The sequence below is a fragment of the Dendrobates tinctorius genome, unplaced genomic scaffold, assembly GCF_039654945.1.
Source record: "Dendrobates tinctorius isolate UK_male_01 unplaced genomic scaffold, ASM3965494v1 ptg000070l, whole genome shotgun sequence".
Taxonomy (NCBI): domain Eukaryota; kingdom Metazoa; phylum Chordata; class Amphibia; order Anura; family Dendrobatidae; genus Dendrobates; species Dendrobates tinctorius.
Window position 1 is genome coordinate 24,912,463 of NW_027361738.1, and position 25,368 is coordinate 24,937,830.

The following is a 25,368-nucleotide window of genomic DNA, read 5'->3' on the forward strand; positions in this document are numbered from 1 at the left end:
ACTGAAAACTGAATGAGGTCTACAAGGAAATTAACACAGTACCTACAGTCAAATATGGTGGAGGTTAAAATGTTTTGGGTTTGTTTTGCTGCCTCTGGCACTGGGTGCTTTGACTTGTCTGCAAGGCATCATGAAATCTGGGTCGCAATGTAGTGCACAGTGTCAGAAAGCTGTAGATAAGCCCTGAGAGCTGCATCTTATATGTCCAATTTTCCTTTTTTTTCCTCTGCTTTTTTACTTTGTTCCAATATACAAAAAGGAAATAAACATGTTTATAACAAAATGTGTAATTGAAAAATACTTCATTTTCTGATGCAATTTCAAGGGTGCCAACACTTTCAGCCATAACTTTACTTGTTTGAAATAAAAGGTCATTTTCTGATTACTCATTATTTTCAAAAAGAAGCAATTGTCTTCAAATTATTTTTAATTTTTTGGGGTACACTTATTGTGGAAGTTTTTTCATACCAAATCACCTAAAAGCTGCAGGGAAACAAAAAGGTGAAAATCTGACTTTCTTTCTGAAACAGATAATGACATGCTGTGGATTTAAAAATGCTCACCAAAGATCAGCTTCCATGCAGGACAAATCCATAGCTTGTAGATTACATTTATTTCACATTTCTGATACTTTAAACTTGTGTAGTTTACCAAGGTAAATCCCCAAGTAAAATCCCTAACATGTCTGACCTGTATGGCCCCTGCCTTAAAGAAGTGTTTATGTTGAACACAACCCCTTCTTTAATTGCTGTCCACATGATCATGGAAGTCCCATTGATTGGAGTCTTCATCATCAGTTGTAATGGTTACAGGAATATATTATGACTATATTCTGAAAAGGAATGTTAGGCATTACAGGGCACATTCAATTGACAATAAAATCTGGTACTCAGTGCAATTCTGTATGTGGAGCTTACATTCCTTAAGGGCCTGTCAGACCTAAGCGATATCGCTAGCAATATCGCTATAACGTCACCGATTTTGTGATGCAGCAGCGATATTGCTAGCGATATCGCTATGTGTGATACTTACCTCCGACCGGCTCCCCCACTGTCTGTCGCTGATCGCGCAAGAACGTCCTGGGCCGTTTCTCGTCGGGCGCTTCCTGCTGTGGTGACGAGCGACGCGTGGACGCGGGCGGGAGGACTTCTTCATCGCCGCGACTGACAGGTAAGTAACGACCGCCGACCGCTGCTATGTCGCTGGTGAGATCTGCCTGTTTGGCAGCTCACTAACGACCACTTAGCGATGCACCAGCGATCCTGACTGGGTCGTATTGTTGTCGGGATCGCTGGTGCATCGCTAAGTGTGACGGTACCTTTAGTCTGGAGGAGTTTTCTGGGATTTTCCAAAACTTACTGAAGAGTTAATGACCTCTGCCATGTTCGTTTACAAACTGACTGACTACTGAGGCTGCAGCCTTCATGTCAATGAAGGGTCAGGACTTGCGGAGACCACTAAAGCAGCAGCATTGGATTTGCAAGGGATTTAATGAATTATTTCTTTATTTTGTTGTTATCCATACTTTTAGCCAAGTTTAGGGAGGACCTACCAGTCCTATTGAAATTCTTGTTTTATTACTTGCTTGCATTTTTCATGACAAAACTAAAAAAAAAAAACCTCACTAGCTGGTTCCGTCTTTCTTCAATGTTATTTTATACATTCATCTTGAGCCTGAAGAAGGGACGTTTCCCTGAAACATTGTAGCAAGATGGCATATGGTGTTTTATTGAAACTTTTTCTGTTACCTCCACTACCCAGATCTAGGGTTACGAAATGGATGAAGATCTTCTATAAGACTCCGTAACTATTGCCTGATCAGAGTGAATATTCTCCTTCTTTTCTTCTGCAATTTTTATTATGTTTTCATTTGGAGGATGAATATGTAAACTAGGAAAACATCCACCACGTTATGTTTCTTTTTTTCGTTTTGAATGTTGTAGCAAAGCATTTGGTGATATCCTTGTATACACATAGTGGATCACTGAAGCAAGGGACTGGAAATTTTAATATTTCTTGGACATTTATGCATTTTCCTTGAAAAATCAATGTTGGAACATGTTTTCTTGGAATCTGTGCTGTGCTGCTTAATTGTTATTCCCCTGAAATAACATGGACAAGCAATATGACAGCTAGGCAGTGCCATTCATTCCTTTTGAAAATTTGTGGTGTCCATCCATACGCTGACCCTCTCATTACTGATTGGACAGTTTTGGACACACGTCTTTGAGTGGAGAAATAGTAGCAACAAGTTGTCAATTTTGCCAAAAATTTCAAGGCGGAATTGCACAACACAGACCTAAAAGATGTTCCAAAATTGTTAAGTATTTGTAAGCAACCTGCTGCTTAGAACCGTATACAATTTCTTTGAATATAATGTGAAGGTTTCCCGATTTTCCAGTACATTAGCATTCACTTCTTTGGAGGCCTCCAAATTATGTAATTTCTGACAACTATTTTTTATAGATTTTTTTTTTTCATGTATACTGATTAGATGAATCTATTTTAATTAGAGTTCAGACAGTTGCTTTGAGTTTTTCCTCAACATTTCCATGTCTATTATTGTATATTATACAGAAAAAAAAATCAACAATAGTATAAAAACAAAAAAGGATTGGCAGAATAAATAATTTATGCTAATGAAATTACTGCAATTAGTATTTGCACAATGACCGGTGTAGAAGCTGCAGCTGTTAAAGTCAGGAAGTGCTGTCACTGCTGACCTTATCATAAGAGAAAGTGACAAATTGCAAATGCAAAGGAGGCCAATCATCAAAGAATCCCGTTTTACAACGATTAGTGTTTTCTGCTAAAGCAGCATGAATTACAACCAGCTGCTCCATGGCTTGACATGTCTCCCATGCTGTGCCACTTTGTTAAGCTTTATTTTACAACAATAGTTATTTTACTGCTTCATGACAACTTATCCGGGCCATTTCCATCTTTTCCCGAAGACCTTTTCCTATTTCTGTAGACTCTAGATACTGTACGTCCATATTGTAATGTTCCACTGTCCTGAGTGGGCAAGATAATTGGACTGGTTTTGGCAGGTGTCGCTGTTGCATATTAAGTTGTGCACTTAGATTTAAAGCCTAATTTCCAGGTAACTGGCATCTCTGTGGTAAGGAAAAAATCTTTTTGTAATTCCTTAGGTTTCTTAGTGTGATACAGTGAGGAATGTTAGACAGTTTAGACATGGTGTTAAAGGTTTCTCCAGCTAAAAACTAATTTGAATTAAATAAGCTAAAATTAGTAACATATGCAATTTACTAATGTACGTCATATCTCAAAGGTGCCCATCTTCTACAAGTTCCCGTCCAAAGTCCATGTCCTCTTCTGTATGTCTGAGACAGTACTGCTTTTCCTGTTTGGGCAGGTGATAAGTCCTGTGTGTGAAGGGGGCTGGCTGACTTCTCATTTAGCTAAGCCAGTCCTATCTCACTCCCAGCTGTTGTCCACATAGGCAGCTTTGTCAGGTATTGCAGCTAATGTAATTTACATAACTGAAGCAAAAAAATTTAAGAGGACCCGTAGACTCGCTGGGTCATAAGTGGTCCGTTTTTGCTCTCATTTTATTCTTGCTGAGACATGTCCCCTTAGTAAATAATATAAATATTATCAATTAAATTAAAGGCCAACAGTTCTGGAATCCTATGGTGGATTTAAAGAAGGAAAAAAAAATGAAATATTTAGGGGAATAGGAAGAGAAAATTAAAAGTAAAAACTGGTGACTTTTGTCCTTGTGACAGGTCCTTTTAAAACCAATGTCATTATAATAACTCTACATCTACTTTTGATTTATTAAGACTTACATGCAGGCTGCAGACAGCGTGTTTATAGAGAAGGAGAAGCAAAGCAGATTGATATATACGGTAAGTTTGTTGGAAAACATTTGGTCTATCTTGTATTTTATTCATAGAAATCCTTGGTGTTTGTATGTCTGTGAGTCTAGTGCGTGGTCCTACTAGTGAATAACAGCTATGTCTACATGTAGTCATACTGGTGTAACAGGCCAGATTAACCCCCCGCCCAGAATATACCTGGGGTTAAAGTAGCCTAGGCCAGTTTATACCCCTCTAGGCCAGATTATACCCTGGGTATATTATGGCCTAGGCCAAACTATACCCTGGGGTATAAATTGGCCTAGGCCAGATTATACCCCTCCAGGTCAGAATATACCCCAGCTGCTGTAGATCAGATTTTTCACACATCAAAACCGGGAACCCAGGCAGCAAACAAGAGCCCCAGGCAGCGCACAGGTCCCCAGGCAGCGCACAGGGCCCCAGGCAGCACACAGGGGCCCCAGACATTGCACATGGGGTTCCAAACAGCATACGGGGCCCCAGGCAGCGCACAGAGCCCCAGGCAGCACACGGAGGCCCCAGGCAGCGCACAGGTCCCCAGGCAGCGCACAGGTCCCCAGGCAGCGCACAGGTCCCCAGGCAGCACACAGGGGCCCCAGACATCGCACATGGGGTTCCAAACAGCACACAGGGGCCCAGGCAGCGTACAGGGCCCCAGGCAGCACACGGAGGCCTCAGGCATCACACAGGTCCCCAGGCAGCACACAGGGGCCCCAGACATCACACAGGATTGAGTGATATACTCAAGAACCAGGCCCCAGACATCGCACATGGGGTCCCAAACAGCGCACAGGGAGCGTGCTGTCTCTGCCCCCCTGTGTGCTACCTGGGGCCCCTGTGTACTGCCAGGGGCCCCTGTATGCTTCCTGGGGCCCTGTGTGCTGCCTGGGGACCCCGTGTGCTGCCTGGGACCCCATTTGCTGCCTCTGCCCCCTGTGTGCTGCCAGGGGCCCTGTGCACTGCCTGGGGCCCCCATGTGCTGCCTGGGACCCCGTTTGCTGTTTCTGTCCCCTGTGTGCTGCCTGGGGCCCCATTTTTGATGGTTCTCAAAAGCATGAAAAATCTTATCTACAGCAGCTGGGCTATATTTTGACCCGGAGGGTATAATCTGGCCTAGGCCAATTTGTACCCCAGGGTATAGTTTGGCCTAGGCGATAATATACCTGGGGTATATTCTGGCCCAGTTTGGCCTAGGCCAGAATATACCCAGGGTATAATCTGGGCGGGGGGTTAATCTTGCCTGTTACACCGGAAAGACTGACCATCACTGAGTAAGACTGCTCTCCGGACTCGTATGCATACAAACATCTGAGGTTTCAATGAATGAAACAAAAGTTTTACTGACATTTTCCCACACAAATATATAAATCTAACCAGCCTCTCCTGCTCTATAACATCCTGCCTGCAGATCAGATACCATTTTCAACATGATAGCTTCCCTTTAAATAAAAACCAACAGAAGTAATACACATCAAATATGTTTTCTGGCTTTCCATGCACCACAAACTGAAACCTACCGCCGTGACCAAACATTTTGAGACTGACACAAATTTTCTATATCACAAAGTTTTCTGCTTCAGTGGTTTTAGATCTTTTATTCAAATATTTCTATGGTTACCGAAATACAATTATAACCTTTTCATTTGTTGTTATATTTTTATTGAGAAATCAAGTTCATGTAAAGACTCACCCCTATTTTTTTAAGACTCATGCAATTCGCCGTGGCAGCTGGTGATCGGCTTCTGGGCCAAATCCTGACTGATGGCATCCCGTTGTTCTCTAATCAGTGCTTGGATCACAATTTCTTTTATTTTGTTTGTAGACCCTCTTTTTGAAGATTGACTACAGATTCTCAATGAATTTGAGATCAAAAGTTTCCTGGCCATCAACCCAAAATGTGAATGTTTTGTTCACCGAGCGGCTTAGTTATTACTTTTGCCTTGTGACATGGTGCTCATTACCAAATTGCTCCTGAGACAACTTGTTCTTGGAGGATGTTTAGATACTATTCTTTGTTAATGGCTGTGGTCATAGACAGAATTGTTAGTGAGCCCACTCCATTGGATGAAAGAATGTTTTACTCTTGGCATGACACAGGACTCATTGTAGTGCTCAGGTTTTCTTTCCTGGATAAGCAGTCTTTCAGATGTCCCAAACAGTCTGAAGGGAACTGCAACTTCTACAAACAATACAGGAACAATTTGGTGATGAACAATGCTTTTTTCAGCACCATCTCACAAGGCAAAAGTGTTAGCTAAGCAGCTTGGGTGCATAAAATTATATTTTGACTCCTTGGCCACATAATTCCCCAGATCTCAATCCCTGTGGTGACTCCTCAAAAAGCGGTTAGGCAAACAAAAACACAAATTGTGATAAAGTACAAGCACTGTTTATGTAAGAATGACTTGTCATCAGTCACGTTTAGGGCCAGAAACTGATATCAATTATATCAGGGCAAATTTCAAAAATCTTGAAAAATAGGGGTCAACACTATAAATATTGAGACCATGTGTCTGCAAAAAAAACATGTGAAAAGACTCATAGACTATGTGTATATGTCATATCCATTAAAACCACCTATAGAACGTGTACATGACAAAATGAATGCCTGAATGAGGCCTTACTTATCCAATTTCACAACTATATCTACGATGTATTTTTATATCCTTTTAGGAAATGTGAATTTCTTTTTGTTAACAAAATATAAAAATAAAATTAACAAAACTCTACACGCTTCCCTGTGCAGGTCTGTTTTTGCACACATTTTTAAAGTGAACCTGTTTGCAGGATTTTGGTAAGTAAACTACAGGCATTGTCATATTGCCATTGTTACAGTGAATAAAATGATACCTGGGATTAAGAAATCTGTCTTGTGGTTCTTGTATAATCCGTGTTAGAAGTTTTCAGTTAATGATATGCTCATGCTTCGGGGCAGCCTTGAGGCAGGTCTATCCTTGGTTTCTCTGGCTTAGAGCAGGAAGATAAGACTCTGCCTACAGTCCGGCCCCAGAGCACAAGCATATCATTAAATTACACAAATACCACAAGACGAATTTCTTCACCTCAGTTATCATTTTAATCAGTGTAACAGTGGCAACATGACAATGCCTTTAGTTTACTTAGAAAAAACCTGCTGACAGGTTCGCTTTAAGTAATCACTGTTCTTCACAGTACATTATGGACTTTCGGTTCTGTCAATGACACCTGTTTTTGTTCTGCCCCTTAATCTTCTAAACCACAGCACCCTGAGGGCTAAAGAAGACCTGTCATAACAATAACGTCTTCTGATTGATTGACTGATATATCGGATAAGATGAACATTCAGTTTCTGTACTTGGATAACATGGAGCCAGAGGAAATGGAGGACACAATTAAAATGCCTAGATGTGTTGTTGACTCTGTCAGCCATGGTAGTTGGGGCAGTGGTAACAGTGGTGGTGTGGGCAAATCTTTGGGGGAATCAGGCAGGGTGAAAGCAAGGAGCTCAGGACATTTCCCACAGTGAGGAAACTTTCCATCCAGTCAGGGATGAAGATGATCGAGTGGTGGACAACACCTGGAAACCTGATTGCAGGGCTGAGGTTCTGATTTTATCAGAAGAGGAGAATGTTTTGGCTTTTGCAATAAAGAGTGAAGATAATAGCCGCCAAAAGATTTTTGGGAGCAGGTTTGCATCTTCTGCAGTCAGTTCAGGAACAGGTGATGCCGCAGTTACTTTTGTTCAAGGAGGTGTAACAACACCTGAGAGTTGCGGTTGTGGCAAGCCCTATGTGTGGGCATCATGGGTGTGGGAGTTCTTTGCCATGTTGCCAACTGACAAAACTTTTGCATTGTATAGACTCTGCAGGAGTGGGGAAAGCAAACTGACCATGAATATGAGCAAGACTCAAGCTACTCTCATCCTGCTCCTCATACTTATCTCTCTGATAGCTAGGCTGCATTTTCAAATGGAGCCTGGTCTTTGGAATCATCCTAATCTGCTTTGTTTGTTCTTTCTCCTTTTTTTCTGCTGTGTTGTCTGTTAGCCAAATGTGTGCCCAAAGACATGATTGCCTGTTTTTGTGGAAACTCACGTTCAATACGATTGGTGCCATACCATTTGAGTTGTACTGCCTTTTTTCGAAATGATGGTGTGTTACTCAGACATGGTGGTAGCAACCTAACTGCCATTATTTAAAACAAAAAAAACATTTCTTGATACTCTCACATGGCAGAGAATGTGGGTTGCTCCTTCGAATTGACATTGTGCTGCAAGGTGCACTTCACTATCGACAACAGCCATTATGCTTAGCGACTTTTACATGTTTTTCATGGCTCATTGAGTCAGTGAGATGAATGGCGGCGATGCACTACTGGTGCACTGGGTGACAGAATGTAAGTAAAATCTTACGGAGCTCAGACTTATCCTATATAAAAACTATGATTTTGTATTAGGCTGAAGGCATGTGACATTCAGCTATCTCATTTACAGTAAAGGCCCCGTCACACACAGCAATCTCGCTAGTGAGATCGCTGATTTTGTGACGTCACAGCGGTCTCACCAGCGAGATCGCTGTGTGTGACGGGGATCAGCGACCGGCCCCCCCGCCGGATATCGCTGATCGTGCACTATCGTCCTGGGCCGTTTTTTGATCGCAGGCCAGCGCGCATCGCTGCGTGTGGCAGCGGGAGCCAACGATCAGCGACGCTCCCAGCGCTCTAAGCAGGCGCTGGGAGCTGGTAACCAAGGTAAATAACGGGTTACTAAGCGGCGCGCGTCACTTAGTTACCCGATGTGTACCTTAGAAACCTGCGTTCTCGCATCGGGAGCTGCGAGCACGCAGGTTTCTAAGGTACACATCGGGTAACTGAGTGACGCATGCCGCTTAGTAACCCGATATTTACCTTAGAGACCAGCGTCCTCGCTGGTGCTGATCGCTGGTGAAGCTGCCTGTTGGCAGCTCACCAACGATCATGTAGCGAGGCACCAGCGATCCTGACAAGGTCGTATCATTGTCAGGATCGCTGGTGCATCGTTTAGTGTAACTGGGCCTTAAATGAAGGACAGTAATCAAGAGAATGAATGCAAGAATCTACACAACCTCACAAAGAAAGCTGCACTTCATCATGTCTAAACTTAGTAGGAAAACTTAAAACACGTCTACGTACTTGACTAAGTGCCATCCCTTTTATCTGTTTCAGTTTACTAAATTTTGTCCAACGTGATATAAATTCATAGTTATTTTTTCCAATTGGAGATGAATTTGAGGTTGAACACACATGGATTAACTATCAATATTATCCTAGTGTTTCTAATAGGAAATATTAAACTGGAAGCCAGGCAATTAACGCTTTCTCAGCATAATCCTTTAAAAATATTTAATCATTCAGCGCCATCATTAAACATTCCAATACCATTCGCTAATGCGTCTGAAGTTGGAGGCATTATTGACAGCATTTTGGTAAATTATGTGCAACTTTCGCTTCACTATGTGCACCTTCTCTAATTCTTATTAATTGATTTCCAGGCGTTCTCTGATTAATTATAGAGGGTTAATCTTGTAAATAAACCCATAAATTATTGTTACATTGATGAGGTTGTAGGTTCACAGGAGTATAGTCATTTATAAGGCAGTGAAGGTAACGTGGATACCGCAAAGTAAAGCCTCCTGCCAGTGCGGTGACTCTTGCCCAGCTCGCGGAGGCCCATGTGTCCCTGTACTAGGAGCCACGCAGGACTCCTCGGTGTCACCACACAATGCTCCGTTGGATGTTGTATGTATGGAATTTTTCACCATTGGGGAAAACATCTTGGAACATATGGCCAACAATGTAACAGATCATGATTTATTCTCCTGTTGAATGTATACAAGATAAGTAAAAATAAATATTACACTGAGGTCATAGTCAAATGTAGGCACAGTACAGGCCACTTGCACTTCTATGACAGCCCAGTCATAGCTCTGTGCATGAGCACCCTCTGGACAGATGTGGAGATCTTTCTAAGAAAAAAATAATCCTGGACAACCCTAACCAACATTTAAAAAAAAAAAAAAAAAAATGATAAAATTGCCCTTGACTTTTTTCAGATATGCAAAGCATAAAATAAATGATTAATTACACTGTGATACAGCCATGAATGAAGAACTGGAGAAACAAAGACTTCTTGTAATCTTAGTGGCCATGTAAACACCCAAATGATTCTTAGATCAACGTTGGTTGTTTTTTTTTTTTTTTTGCTTATTTAATGTTTAATGTGACCTGTATGTAGTTTATAAGCAGCTAAATAAAAGAGTCTGTGGGAAAACATGGTGGGAACACTATTTAATGGAGCCGAGCCGCAGCACCCTGGAGTAGCCACTCCCGATTAAACAGAGATGTATTGTACTGTTCGACCCTGATCATGGCAAATAAAGGGAATTGGTCACCAGTTTTTTTTAAACTCCATCTGAGAGCACCGTATTGTATGGGTCACGACCCTGATTCCAGCGATGTATCACTTACTTTACTGAGTACTGCAGTTTTCATTAAAGACTGTTTTATCTGCTGCATATCAACCAGTACTCTGAATGTTGAGGTCTGTATAACCCCACGCACACCATTCTTTGGAAGCTGTGTACACTGTGCATAGCAGAAAGCTGTCTATCAGCAGTGCGGACGTGGATGAATATGGAGGACTACATGGCAGCAGGTTTACTAGTTCTTTAGTGATAATCTCCTTCTGATGAAACAGCGATTTCATGAAAACTACTACAAGTAGCCCAGTAAGTGACACATCATTGGAAACAGAGTTTCTGACTCTACATTATGCTGCTATCAGATTAGTTGGCATAAACCTGGTGACAGATTCCTTTTAATTCAAGGTTTTCGCCATTTGAAATGACACCCACTCCACTCCACTTTGCCAATGGGCTCTTCTTTTCCTTAGAAAAAAAAAATATGGCAGCACATTTTTTTTTTTCAATATATATTTCATTATTAAAATATCTGGAAATCAGTTGTCACGTCTGCATGTTGTCATATTACATGCATTTATTTTGTGTATTTCTTCCAGGCAAACGTGAAGGAGTCAATCAGTCAGTTTATGGCCTATGTACATACAAGTGTCAATGAAATCAGTGCTAAATACTATCAAAATGAAAAGCGATATAATTACACCACTCCAAAGAGTTTCCTGGAGCAAATAAATTTATACAAAAATCTTCTGGACAGTAAAAGAAAAGAATTATCTCAAAAAATGGCACATTTAGAGAACGGTTTACAAAAGCTGAAAACCACCGCGTCACAGGTAAGTCTACACAATAACCGGGCATGTCAGATTCCTGTTTATGTAACAAGTCTGCAGTTCTCACGGTGTGCTGTGTTACCATGTCACATTAGAGGTTTGTATTAACGGGGAAAATAAATGCTTACGGGAATGGTAACCTGTAATTGTTAGATTCATAATCATAAAAAGAATAAAACACACACTGTGGCCAGTCAACCTCAATTAATGTAGAAATTTCTATTCTTTCTCCATTATTATTATTACGAGTCATGTACTGCCATGTACACTGCTGTGTCCCCGGCCATTTATTTCATGAGTTCTAATAACAATGCCATTGTCTATTTTTTTTTTTTTCCTCTATAATTTGTTTCTCATTAAAAGAGTTTTCCGAGATGTTTTTAAAAATCTTTGACTGCAGTAAATGCTGGAAAATAAAATAAATAAATAAAAAAACAACAATATACTCACCTTTAAAATCCCTCACCAGTGCAACACCACCATTCTGGTGGTCCTGCAGGGATGACTGACTATCCATTCATGTGACTTCTGCAGTCAGTCTTTGGCATCAGCGGTACATGGCAGGCATCATTGATGAAGCCAGTGATTGCCTGCAGCGGTCACGCATGAATAGATAGTATGTCATTACTGCAGGGAAGTAAACACACAGTGGTAGAGACCAGACAGAGATGCAATGCTAGAGCAACCATTTAAAGGGTAAGTTATGATATTTTATTGCATTTGATGCTATAAGTCCTCTCTCAGATGTTAGATTTTTCACATACAAGAAAAATGTTCATCGTAGTTTGTTCAGAGTTTCATCAGTTTTTCTCTGATGAGGAAAAAAATGTTTCTCCATTTCCTCCTATAAGACTGGTTTCACACTTGTGTTGGGCAGAGCTGCGGAGGGCTGTGGACTTCCTCTGTTAAGCCCCGCCCACTGCCGCATCTCTTCCATTCAGCTCCGCCTACGTCTGCCTGCATACCTATCTTTAACATTGGGTACGCAGGTCATGCTGATGTATGCGGATTCCTCCACTTACGTCGTTTTGACGTTGCGCAGACCGCAACAAAATGCAACATGTTGCGTTCGGCGCAGCATCATTTTGCCCGTTACTCTTGTGAAAATGAAAAATTTGGGGCAAAACCAACATTTTTGTGGGAAAAAATGAGATTTTTCTATTATTTTCACAGCTCATTGTTATAAACTTCTGTGACGCTCCTGGGGGTTCAAGGTTCTCACCACACATGTAGATACATTTCTTAAGGGGTCTAGTTTCCAAAATGGAGTTGCTTGTGGGGGATTTCCACTGCTTAGTCACATCAGGGGCTCTCCAAACACGACATGGCATTTGCTCTCCATTCCAGCGTTCAAAAAGTCAAACAATGCCCCTTACCTTCCGAGCCCTGCCGTTTGCCCAAACAGTAGTTTAGCTGAACATATTGGGTATCGCCATACTCAGGGGAAATTGCACAAAAAATTTTATGGTGCATTTTTTCCTGTTACCCTTGTAAAAATAAAAAATATGGAGCTAAAAGAACACTTTTGCGTAAAAAAGAAAAAAAACAAAAAAGGGTTTGATTTTTTTATTTTCACAGCTCAATGTTATAAATTTCTATGATGCACCTGGTGGTTCAATTTGCTTACCACACATTTAGATAAGTTCCTTGAAGAGTTTAGTTTCTGAAAAGGTGTCGCTTGTGTCGGGGTTTCCACTGTTTAGGTGCTCCTTCCTTTCCGAGCCCTGCCATGCGTCTAAGCAGTAGTTTTCCCCCCACATATAGGGTATTGGCGTACTAATGAGAATTTGCACAATAAATTTTGAGTTCTATTTTCTCCTGTTACCCTTGTGAAAATAAAAAATTGGGGTCTAAAGTAAAAAATTTTTCTTCCACATTGCGTCAGTTCCTGTGAAGCACCTGAAGGGTTAATAAGCTTCTTGAATGTGGTTTTGAGCATCTTCAAAGGTGCTATTTTAAAATTGTGTCACTTTTTGGTATTTTCTGTCATATAGACTGCTTAAAGTCATTTCAAATGTGATGTGGTCTCTACAAAAAACTGGTTTTGAGAATTCGTCTGTGAACTCTTTTAACTTCCTGACAGAAAAATCATGTTTCAAAAATTGTGCTGATGTAAAGTAGACATATGGGAAATATTATTAACTATTTTGTGTGATTTTTAACTCTGGTTTAAAGGCATAAAAATTAAAAGTTTGAAAATTGCGAAATTTTCAGAATTTTGCCGAATTTCATTTTTTGCACAAATAAACGCAAGTCATATCGAAGAAATTTTACCACTATCATGAAGTACAATATGTCAGTAAAAAATTTTCTCCAAATCGGTGGGATCTGTTGAAGCGTTCCAGAGTTATTAACACATAAATTGACACTCAGAATTGTAAAATTTGGCCTGGTCATGAATGAGTTAACAGGCTTGGGGGTGAAGGGGTTAATTTGTGTTACTGGTGTTACATTGTTTTATTCTCCTCTAGGGGGGACCTGAACCTCTAATTGCATGATAGTTTTCCCTCTGTTTAAAGGGAACCTGTCAGCAGGATTGTGGTCAGTAACCTACAGACACTGTCAGGTCGGCGCCGTTATACTGATAAAAACGATACCTTGGTTGATGAAATCCATCTTATGGTTGTTGTTTAATCTTTATTTTCAGTTTGTAGTTAATAATATGCTCGCTCGTGCCCTAAGGCGCGGATGGAGGGGGGTCTCCATGTGGTGCTCTGATTAGGTTATTCATAATGCAGCCTGCTGACAGATCACTGATCCTTCAGTGACCTACCCCCTAGTTTGCATAATGAATATCTGTATATAATTTTTTTTAAAAATCCTTCTGCAGGCACGTGCCAGCTGTGGCACCTGTTCTGCAGCAAAATCTCATTTTTAGTGTGCCAATAATACATTTTTTTTCAGGTGCCACCTGCGTGCAGAAGGGTTTTTTTTTAGTTTTTTTAAGTATATACATATATTCATTATGCAAACTAAGGGGATAGGTCAGTGACCTGTCAGCAGTCTGCATTATGAATATCTAATCAGAGCACCACATACACCAGCCCCGCCTTAGGGCACAAGAATCTCATTTACACAAAACTGAAAATAAAGATTAAAGAACAACCATAAGACGGATTTCATCGACCAATGTATCGTTGTAATCAGTATAACAGCACCTACCTGACACTGTGTGTAGTTTACTGTGCACAATCCAGACAGGTTCCCTTTAACCATTTGAATGCTACTGTTTAGCCATTTATAAATGCTGTCAACACAAATCATTATACATTTGTTAACATGGAAATTGCAACAAAAACACAGAGAAGGAAAATTTAGGAATTACGGAAATCACAGGATGGATAGACAAGTTACTGATATGCAAATGATAAAAAAATGGGAACAAAATTTTCAAATTTTTTTGATTTAGTCAGTGTCGAGTCTGAGTGCCACTCACATAAATCCCCACACTTACACAGCTTGGCTGCTATCATTGAGGTTATTAATGGTGGTGTGAGCAATATTCTGCAATGCTGAATGCGGTTTGGCACTCAAATCAAGATCCGCTGCTGGCAGCTCCCTTTAAAGTTGTAGACAAAAGATGTCCCAGATTTGCTCGATGGAAGACATGTTCAGAGGTGCTGCAGGCTGCCCGATCAAGCATCATACTGCCTGATGATGTGTTGAAAGACGTCTCCTGGAACACTTTTGAAAAATGGCCCTATCACTGGTTCCACGGCAAAATCAATGTAATGCCAAGCAGTTAGTGTTTCCGAAATGAAGACTAGAGTGGTCTGGCTACTAGTATATTATGCCTTCCCATACCAAAATCCCAGGAGTAGGACTGATATGACATTACCTCATTAAGTGCTCATCATGGCTTTGCGCACATGGTCTCCACACCAATCTGTTTATCATTGTGTCCTAGACAAAAGGAGACTCATCGCTAAAGTAATGGATTCCCTGTAGACTGACATCTGGCTCATAACAGTATCATGCAAACCCCTTTTGTTGACTTGTTTAGATACTATTTGATGCCTCCGTCTTGGTATATGACGTCCAGTTTCACTTGCAGTACAGAATGTATCAATCATGGAAGCAGTGGTGCGGCCATTTTTCCAAAGTGTCCCAGGAACCATTTTTCAACATGGCAATGCCAGGCCACATGTTGCTTGTGCTACTGTGAGTAGCTTGTGTGACCTAAACGTGCTACCATAGCCTTCACCATCTCGACTTCTCTTCCATTGGCACGCACTCCCAATGAATTAAATAGAATTAGAACTCCTTGAGACATCAGAGTTCTTCCTAAATTGCAAAGTTGTTTTTACAAGCGCTTTGTAATTTAAACCATTTGAGATCTTGAGTCAACCCATATCAGTCATATAATCAGATTAGTGTACATAGAAATAGATGGTTGCTATTTACTCAGGGAGCTTCTGTTCCTTGAAACCATGAAGGCACCAACAGTTCCATCCCCAAATAGATTTACTGGGTGAAATAATACTTTAATGAGAAAAGATTTGACTAACACAGTATGGTAGTCATGAAAATTGCATTTTAAAGGCAGCTTTCTTCTTTATAAATGAGAGATATACAGTATTGAATCAAGTCTTTATACCTTCCTGCTACGTCTTCTAAGGGACAGCAAGTAGGAAAGATTACCAAGTAAGTGCAGATCCTGACAGTGAATTGATATAAAAAAGCCAGGGTTTCTTTTCTTTAGACAGTGAGTTTTATATTTTTCAAATTCTGATACTATAAAAAAAATTGTAAATATATCATCTAGACGTGACCCGACGTTACAAAACTCTAAAAATATTTTCCTTTTTTTCCCTCCAGGTAGAAGATCTAAAAGCCAAACTTGCTTCACAAGAGGCAGAATTGAAACAGAGAAACCAAGATGCTGAAGCTTTAATAGCGAAAATAGGATTTCAGACAGAGAAAGTGAGCCAGGAAAAGACCATTGCTGATGCAGAAGAGCAAAAGGTCAGTGTAATGCAGTCATTTAGCTATGCCAAGGAACACTCTGCACAAAGAACACCTTTTGTAGACAAGCCATTTTCAACAAGCCTCTCTCCAGGGAACAAGATCTGTAAAGAATTGTGATCGTAGGGCATGTAGCAGTATTTTTCCAACACGATTGCCACTTCACCTCGCTCTGTATTTTCTCACCTTTCAGCTCTTAGACTGATTTGATGGGACTATAGGAGCTCATACTAATGTGTAGGTTATATTAAGGGTGTGAGAAATACAATAATTATATTCACTCCACTATTCTGAAGGATTTATCTTCTTTCGTACATATCTGACATTCTTATTTAAGAGCCACCTAGGTTTTGGCGCGCCATCCTGTTACTGTGATCCAGCGTTTTCATAAGAAAATTGAAGTTACTTAGTGGTTTTCACAATTCTTTTTTTTTAAATTGAACTTGTTCTAACTAAAATTGCAATAGCAACAGGGTAATTTAGTTTTGACTTATCAAGGTGCAAAACAGAAGTGAACTCTGAAAATCCAGAATTTCTTGTTTTATAAATATGTAAATATATAATTAAAGCAAAAAAAAAAAAAATTGTAAAAAAAATTTTTTTTCTAAAGTCTGCTAGCTGTTGTATGTCATACGATGGGGGGAATATTTCACTTTTTTTACTTTTAGGTGGCATCAATACAATCAGAGGTGTCTGTGAAGCAGAAGGATTGCGAGAATGACTTGATGAAAGCTGAACCTGCCTTATTAGCTGCTACTACAGCCCTAAATACCCTCAACAAGGTAAATAAAATTGTAGCACTTACTCCAAGTAAAATTTTTAAGGGTTAGTCCCCAAAAAATAAAGTTATCCCTTGTATAGGTGATAAGCTGTTCATTGCTTGGGGTCTGACCACAGGGACCTCAAGGATCCTGAGATCAGGGCTCTGGAGACCCAAGAACAGAGCTCTGGAGCTCCGTCTTGAATGCAGGTTCACATGCTTGATCTCCGCACCATTTCTTGTCTATAGTTGAGAGCTGCACTTGGCAGTGCCATAGATAACGAGTCACTGAAGATTCACTGAACTTTTGGACACTACCAGATTTATAAACCTGGAAAAAATGTCAGTTCTAGCTAAAGCTTCCTGGATGTGTAAGGAAGTAGATCGTTTAATATTTGATGTTTTAGCGTAGAAAGGGGTGGATGTGGATAAGTTAGTGAGGAGTCTCCGGTATCTCTGCCTTGTGAGAGACCCGGCAGGCCCGGATTGGTAATATAACCAACCGGGCATTTTCCCGCTGGGCCGCTGTCATGTGGGCCGCGGGCGGCAGCGCCTGATCATCTGGCCGCTTGCCAGCTGATGCGGCCACTGGCCTGGCTGTTGCTCCTGCCGCCGGCCCTCTGCGGGCACGGCGGTTATAGTTTCCAATCCTCCCGCACTGCAGGGAGATAAGCTGCCACGCCCTCCCCACGCACCCCATCCTCGCCGTAGCATGAGACCTCCCCTCCCACAGCCACTCATAGCATCGCTTGCCTGCTCTCTTCTCTGTTCACAGGACCTGTGATGATGGAAGGAGTCACATGATCAGGAGCCTTTGTCCAGACCCCTGATCATGTGACCCCTGACTCCGCCCCTCCGGTGACCTCATCACAGGTCCTGTGCGCTCAGCCTTGCCTCTTGGTGTCTGCAAGACTCTGCTGTGCTGTTGTCATGGTGCTGGATGAGGTAAGTATGTGTGGGGTCATGAGGGGTTTACAGGGTAGATGTAGCAGGGCTGTGAGTGTATGAGGTGTACGGAGCGGAGCCGTGTGTGTACGAGGTGTACAGAGCGGAGCCGTGTGTGTACGAGGTGTACGGAGCGGAGCCGCGTGTGTTTGGGGTATACGGAGTGGAGCCATATGTGTACGGGATGTACGGAGCGGAGCCAAGTGTGTACGAAGCACACAAAGCGGGCTTTTCCCACGGACACAGGAGTACATGGCGGAGCCCCGAGGAGCATTTTAAAACACATACATGACGTTCCACCTGAAGTGATGTGCTGGAAGCTGAACGGAAATGAGATAATTTCTTGAGGAGATTGTGATGGAACCAGGAATGCTTCAGATCCATCACCGTGTCCTCCTCCGACAGCGCAGACAGCAGGATTGCCTTGGAATCGGGGATGCCGGCCATGTGAGCGGATCATGATATGTCCTGCATCGGGAGGCTCAGGTGGGCACTACAATGGGAGCCGGGCTGCTATAGTATCTTTATAGAATCTTTCTTTATTTCTTTCTCTCTTTTTCTGTTCTTTCTTTCTTATTCTCTGTCCTGTCTTTCCCTCATTTTCTTTCTCTCTCTAATCTTTCTTTTTTCTATCCCTCTCTCTCTGTTGTTTCTTTCCCCTCTTTCTTTTTCTTTCCTCTCTTTCTTTCTCTCTGTTCCTTCTTTCTTTACTTCTTTCTTTCTCTCTCTGTTCTTTCTTCTTTCTCTGTTCTTTCTTTCTCTCTCGCTCTCCTTTCTTTCTCTCTTTTTTCTTTTTTCTCTCTCTCTCTGTTTTCTCTCTTCCGAAGTGCCAGCCACTGTGCCCTTAGTACCAGTCAGTGTGATCAGCAGTGCTAAATGGGTGCGATTAGGCGTGGACATGGGTGTGACTAGTTGCGAAATGGGTGTGGCTTAAAATTTTGCGCGCGCCGCAGTCTTTGTCACTCTTTCCTTTCTTCAAAAGTTGGGAAGTATGATAGGGGCAGCTATGACCAGGGGGTCTGGTTGCCCAATGGATAGCAGTTCTGCCAGGAATTCTGTCACCGTGCGTACAAAAGGGGACAGAGCTTTGGAAGGAGTACTGTACCTAAAAGCAATAAATAGGACTGAGCTGAAATACTGGGCACAGCTCTGACTGCATGTTATATAGTCGTGTTAAGCTCCTCTCACTTCTTGTAACCTACAAGTGTACAAAGATATTATATAGTCACCATGTGACTAGTGGGCCTGTGTAACTTCAAATGCCAGGGCTGAATTTTAGTCCCAGTCCGGCCCTGGAGACCCGGTCAAGTAGCTGGCACAAACTATGCACAAAATGTTGTGAATGTGAAATCTGCATCACCAGTCAATTTACGCTCTGGATATTCTCTGCGGTATATGGAATAGATTTCTTAAAATCTCATCTACAATGTTGCTACTGTATTAATCATGCTTTTGGTCATATTTACTGTAATAGGTAGAACCTGTGTGACCAAATAGCAATGTAGCTACGTTGTGCCTTGACAGCTGAAGGAAGTTAGGCTCAGATTACTTTATGATGATGGTAATATCCAACTCTATTATATGGTATCCCTGGATATGGTATGAAGGTTGGAGAGCAGCAGGAAGAGCCAGGCCAACAGGCTACATTATCCTGCGGCGCCCAGTTCTGGCCAATGGAAGCAGCGGCATGTTCAATCGGATGTTCAGTTGCAGACAGGAAAGCAACAGTTGATCCATTGTGGTGACCAGAGAAGACCATCATTGAGTTAGAAGATAGAGGATTCTGACTGTGGACTCTAAGCCCATGCACTCTCCAGACAATTACTTTTTTTTCTTGCTAAAACGTGCATCTTTTTGTCCCGAAAAGACGGTGACATCGTAATAGCAATATTGCATTATAACACATTAAAAAACACTAAGAAGGGAATGTATAACTTTGGTGGTGGTGGACTTGTCATTATTAGTAAGCCTGTCATTATGCCAGCTAAAACACATTATTTTATGATATTTTTAACCAATTCTTGGAGCTTCAGGGGTCTGAAGTGTTATATATGGGAAATGTTCTCTATACACAAGCCCTTTGCAGCAGCCAGTTTTAACGTGATGGTTGGTATAAATTGAGCTTTCGAAGTAATCAACATGGCTTGCATCTCAGTAGGGACTGTGATTTAACAATGTCTGACAAGATAATGTGTGGGGTTTAAAGACGTCTAACTGATGTTTTACAAGTATTCAATTGTATCTTCCCATGCAAAGAGATCTCTTTTCTTTTGCTCATCAGGGAGTCATCATTCATATTGAGTATTTCCTGTACCACATACTTGGCAAAAAAAAAAGTGCTGGTAAATTTTGTTGCCAGAATGCAAATTACATTTTTAGATTTTATCTCTATATATTTTAGGATGTCACATTTTTGTGTTTGAACGTCGCTCATCTGCTGGAATGAGTGCATCTGTTGTATAGTATGAGCAAACGAAATAATGATATATTTTCCACAGTAGAAGAACAGAAATATTACTTACCTAAAGCTTCAATTATAACCCTACTGTGTATAATCGACAACAACATTCATTTAGCTAAACAAAGGTAATGTAGAGTGGATATAAAAATTCTACACACCTCTGTAAAATGTCTGATTTTTGCCATGTAAGAAAAAATATCAAGAAGAAAAATTTCTGAATTTTTTCCACTCATCATCTATCTGTACATATCCATTGAGAAATAATTAAAATCCGTTTGAGGGGTAAAATAAAAATAACAAAACTAAAATAATGTGCTTGCATAAGTATGAACATTCTCTTTTTATTGGGGATGTGGTTGCATTTAGAATTAGCCAATCACATTTAAAGGGGCTGTCCACAACTAGGACAACCCTTGTTGATCACCCAGAGTGAAGCATGGTGGAAGCAGCATTGTGCTTTTGGGCTGTTTTTCAGCGGGTAAAACTGGGGATTTAGTCAAGGTGGAGGGGGATAATGAATAGGTCCAGATAACAGTTAATTTTGCAACAAAACCTGCAAGTAGCAAAAGTTGAAGATGAAGAAGACTATCACCTTTCAGCATATCAATGACCCTAAGCAAACTTCCAAATAAAAAAGAATAACTTCTGTAGAAGATGATCAATGTTTTGGAATGGCTCAGACCTGAATCTGGGGGTGACCTGAAGAGGAGACTGTACACAGTAGATGCTCTAACAATCATCTGACAGATTTGGAGCTACTGCAAGGTAGAGTCAGCAAAGATTGCCAATTCTAAATGTGACTTGCTGAGAGACTCCTACTCCCCAAAAAAAACTAAATGCAGTCATAAATTCAAAGGGTACTTCAACAAAGTGTTTGTTTAAGGGTGTGCATGTTTACACAGCAATATCATTTTAGTACTTTTTTTTTTTGTTCCAAACCAAAAAGATTTCACTTTATTTTTCATTGGATTTGTACAAATTATGAGTGACCTTAAAGGTGGAAAAAGTTCTGAAATTAATCTTCTTGGTAAAATTTTTTTTTACATGACAAAAACCTGGCATATTAACAGGGGTGAGTATACCTTTTATATTCAGTGGACATTTTTTCAGTATTTTCTGCCTTTCTTTTGGTGTGTAATAACTAACATCTATTATTATACCAATATAAATAATTAGAGATGGAAATTCATATTGGTGTTATTAGTAGATGTAAACTGGGCACTTTTCTGAATGATGATAAAAAGTGAAAATGATCGTCCTGTTATTAAAGGGAATCTATCAATAGGATCAGACTTCCAAAGCATATGGGCATGTAGGTCATAGGAAGCTGAATAAAATGATGCCTTGATATCGGCAGTCTGATAATGCTGTCACTTTCATCTGAATACTAACAATCTGTGTTCTTGTCTCAAAGGTAAACCTTACTGAGCTTAAAACCTTCCCTAACCCACCAACAGCAGTAATAAATGTTACCGCTGCTGTAATGGTCCTGCTGGCTCCCCGAGGCAGGGTAGCTAAAGACCGGAGCTGGAAAGCATGCAAGACACTTATGGGAAAGGTAATGTTAATGGCATACTGCTGATTTTTCAGGGATATCGGGTGGCATGTTTGTCTCATATTTGAATGGATTTGCACTTGGTAGTCCAGTTTTCCTACCCACAGATCACACAAAGGTTTCCTTGACTTAGATGACACAGCGCTGGGATATTGCCGCATAAAAGTGTCATTCGACACCTTACTTGACTCCATGGCAATCAATGGCTCAATGACAGGGCAATGACTTGTGTAATGTTGTGTAATCTTAAATGGGTTGGCTGGTTTTGGGGTACAGGTTTTACACTCTGTGTGACTGCAGACTTGTGACTCCTCATAACTTCCACACTGTTGGGATTCTCCACACTGGGAGCCAGCAGTCAAGTGACCGCAAGTGTGTGATTTACATAATTCTGGCCACATTCCAACTAGACATGTCTGCACTCACTCAATACATTTGCATTGAGCTAGGCTGCACAGGCTAGTTGGCATGTGACCTTATGTATGCACATCACATACTTGAAGTATGCGCTGTGAGGATTTACAAGTCTGCGGTTACATGAAGTGACTGCAGACTTGTACCCTAAAGGTGGAGTCACACATAGCGACTCACCAGCGATCCCGACAATGATATCAACGTGTCAGGGTCGCTGGTAAGTCGTTATGTGATCGCTGGTGAGCTGTCAAACAGACAGCTTCACCAGCGATCAGCACAGCGACGCCAAGAGCGTGGCGTCGCTGTGTACATTAGTTACCAGCGCGCTGATGCAGGGAGCAGGTAACTAAGGTACACATCGGGTATCTAAGGACGTGCGTGATACCCGATGTGTACGTTAGTTACCAGCTGATCGCTGGTCTCCCGCCTGTCACACGCAGCAATGCGTGCTGGCCAGCGGGAGACCAGCGACCAAAAAAATGTCCAGGGCTTTCCTACAGCGATCAGCAATACCGGCAGGGGGGGCGGTTGCTGATCGCTGTCACACACAGCGATCTCGCTGGTGAGATCGCTGTTGTGTCACAAAACTTGTGACTCAGCAGCGATCTCGCTAGCGAGATCGCTATGTGTGACGGGGCCCTAAGGCCAGACAATCCCTTTAATCCTCTCAAGTGAGATAACCTTCTGTGACAAGTTATCAAGATGGTGCTTTGTGAGTCTTGGAGACCTTAGCTACAAGTTCATATAGTAAAAATTAAATCAGTGTTTGGTACTAAACACTATAAAATGAAACATATCTGCCAGAGCTCAGTAGATATCCACAGTGGCGGTGCTCAGTATGTTGCTAGAGCACATGACAATATTGTAGAAACATAGAAGAATATAATGCATTCACCAAATCTTTTACTTTGAAGAAGTGCATATTCATGGGAGAGCGTTACCTAGAATAGGAGCGGGCAACAGCCGTTTTATGTTCACTCATGCTTCAACCGACCCTGTCAGATGACTTGTGAGTGAACGCCAAGCTACCGTTGCTCGGTCCTACGCCATATACTGTAGCTCTCCCCTATTAATATGCGCTCCTTCTAAATAATATTTTTTTTTCACAACGCTTGGTGAGTGTCGTATCATCGTCTGGTTTTCCATGAAGCTTTTACTGCATCTGTACTCCAGGATCCAGGACATACTGATGGGTGAATTGTGCAACAACACCACAGTAGTGCCAGTCATAAGTAAAGCTTTTATGTGGGCAGCAGAAAACATGCAGTGCTTTGTATGGTTACAGCCATATGAAGATGTAAATACATAAAGTGTAATGCAACCATGTTATCAACCCCAATGATTTTGTCTTTTGGAATGTCTTATGTACTTACAGTATCTCTATTTTACCTACATACCAGGTTAATGTCGGCGCACACAAGCAGTGTCCTTTTTGTACTACACTAGAGAATTGGCTTATGGCTATGAAATTGGCCCTATCTTGAGTGTGCCTGTTGGCGATAGGCAATGTACTGTATGTGTATGACGACAGTTTCAGTACATCGCCGAATATGATGGCACCATAGCAGCCAACATAAATAATTAAAAATGGCTGGTTTGCCAAACTGACCTTGTGCATTAACTCATTCTTACTTTTTGTATTCTATATTTTATCAATCTAGGTTGATGACTTTTTGCAAGCATTAATCTCTTATGACAAGGAGCATATTCATGATAACTGTTTAAAAGTGGTAAAGGAACAGTACCTGAAAGATCCTGAATTTAACCCGGACCTGGTTCGCTCAAAGTCATTTGCAGCAGCTGGCCTTTGTGCTTGGGTCATCAATATTGTGAAATACTACGCGGTAAGTCTTCCTTTCCTATTAATCGTGATGTTTCTCGTGCTCTATGCTATACACATAAGGCAAACAAGTACCTGCACCACAAAGAATTAACAGTGAGTGGTCGTTTTTGCATAGTACCTGTTGTACTTATTTACATACATTACCTGAAGTTACCTTCAGTTCAAGCAGTCACCCCTATGCATTGGGGCCTCACTAATACCAAAAACTAACAAGCAGAATTTTTACCCCACTAACATATAATCTTTTATAAAATATGCCTTTAATACCATTAAATTACTGAGGCCAAGGAACAGTGAATACAGTTAATACTTTTGGTAACGCTTGCAGAAGGACATGAGAAGAGGGCTGTAACTATATGGGTGATGTGATTGCAGTCGCACCGGGCTCCTAGAGAATAGGGGGGGCCACAAGGTCTTTTGACCCATATGAGAAGACCAGTAGTATTAAGGAGGGGTTCATGTTGAAGATTATGCATTCGTGGCCATGAACTTAAAGTTATGCAACTGCATAAGAATGAAAATCACATCTGAGAGATAGACTGAGTTTGACCACTTTCAACTAGCCTAATGGCTATATAATAATATAGCAAGGTAGGCGCTGGTCATATGATGGACGAAGGAAATTGTTCTGCTTGCTACACCAGACCAAACACTTCATCCAATATGTGCCTTGTTTTTTTTTATTGCTAATATTCAAGGGTGTGATAGCCTGGACACTAAAATCCTTTGGACCTCCTTTGGAAGATTTTCTGTAGTAACTGTGTTCTGCATTTGTCATTTTTTTCCAAGAAGCAGAACCTCGAATAAGATAAAATGCTGAGACACTAAAATGTAAATCTGTGTTCTTTTCTATTTTACTTTCTCAGGTTTATTGTGATGTTGAACCTAAACGCAGAGCGCTGTCTCAAGCCAATGATGATCTCAAAGGAGCTACTGAAAAACTTGATGCAATTCGTAAAAAACTTCACGTAAGTTAACTTTAGTAAGTGAATTTAGGTTTTGAAAAGTGATATTATTTTTTTAAAGGGAATAAATAGTTGGAAGACCAAAAATAGTATGTTATCCAGTACCCTATAGTTTATGCTTAGCTGTTATTTCTTTTTTCTTAGTTCCTGTTACTTAGCTGTATTTCCAGTTAGCTCCATTAGAGCATAGCTGTGAGATGTACTTACAGCTTGAAGGAAACAATTAATCAGAAAATGATCTATTGTGTTCATAAGGTTATGTGTCCATTTTTTTTTCACAATTTCACCACACTTGGAATTTTTTTCCCATTTTCCAGTAAACTGATGTTTTAA

General features: G+C 41.0%; 1 protein-coding gene across 1 annotated transcript in view; it reads left to right on the plus strand.

Moving 5' to 3' along the window:
* The window catches only part of DNAH11 (dynein axonemal heavy chain 11), a 395,178-nt gene that overhangs the window by 275,301 nt on the left and 94,509 nt on the right, over positions 1-25,368 (plus strand). Inside the window, exons 57-62 of the mRNA XM_073581471.1 lie at positions 10,897-11,130; positions 15,946-16,092; positions 16,761-16,874; positions 21,673-21,816; positions 23,889-24,071; positions 24,937-25,038. Coding sequence (XP_073437572.1) covers positions 10,897-11,130; positions 15,946-16,092; positions 16,761-16,874; positions 21,673-21,816; positions 23,889-24,071; positions 24,937-25,038 — 924 coding nt within the window. The remainder of the gene's footprint in view (positions 1-10,896; positions 11,131-15,945; positions 16,093-16,760; positions 16,875-21,672; positions 21,817-23,888; positions 24,072-24,936; positions 25,039-25,368) is intronic.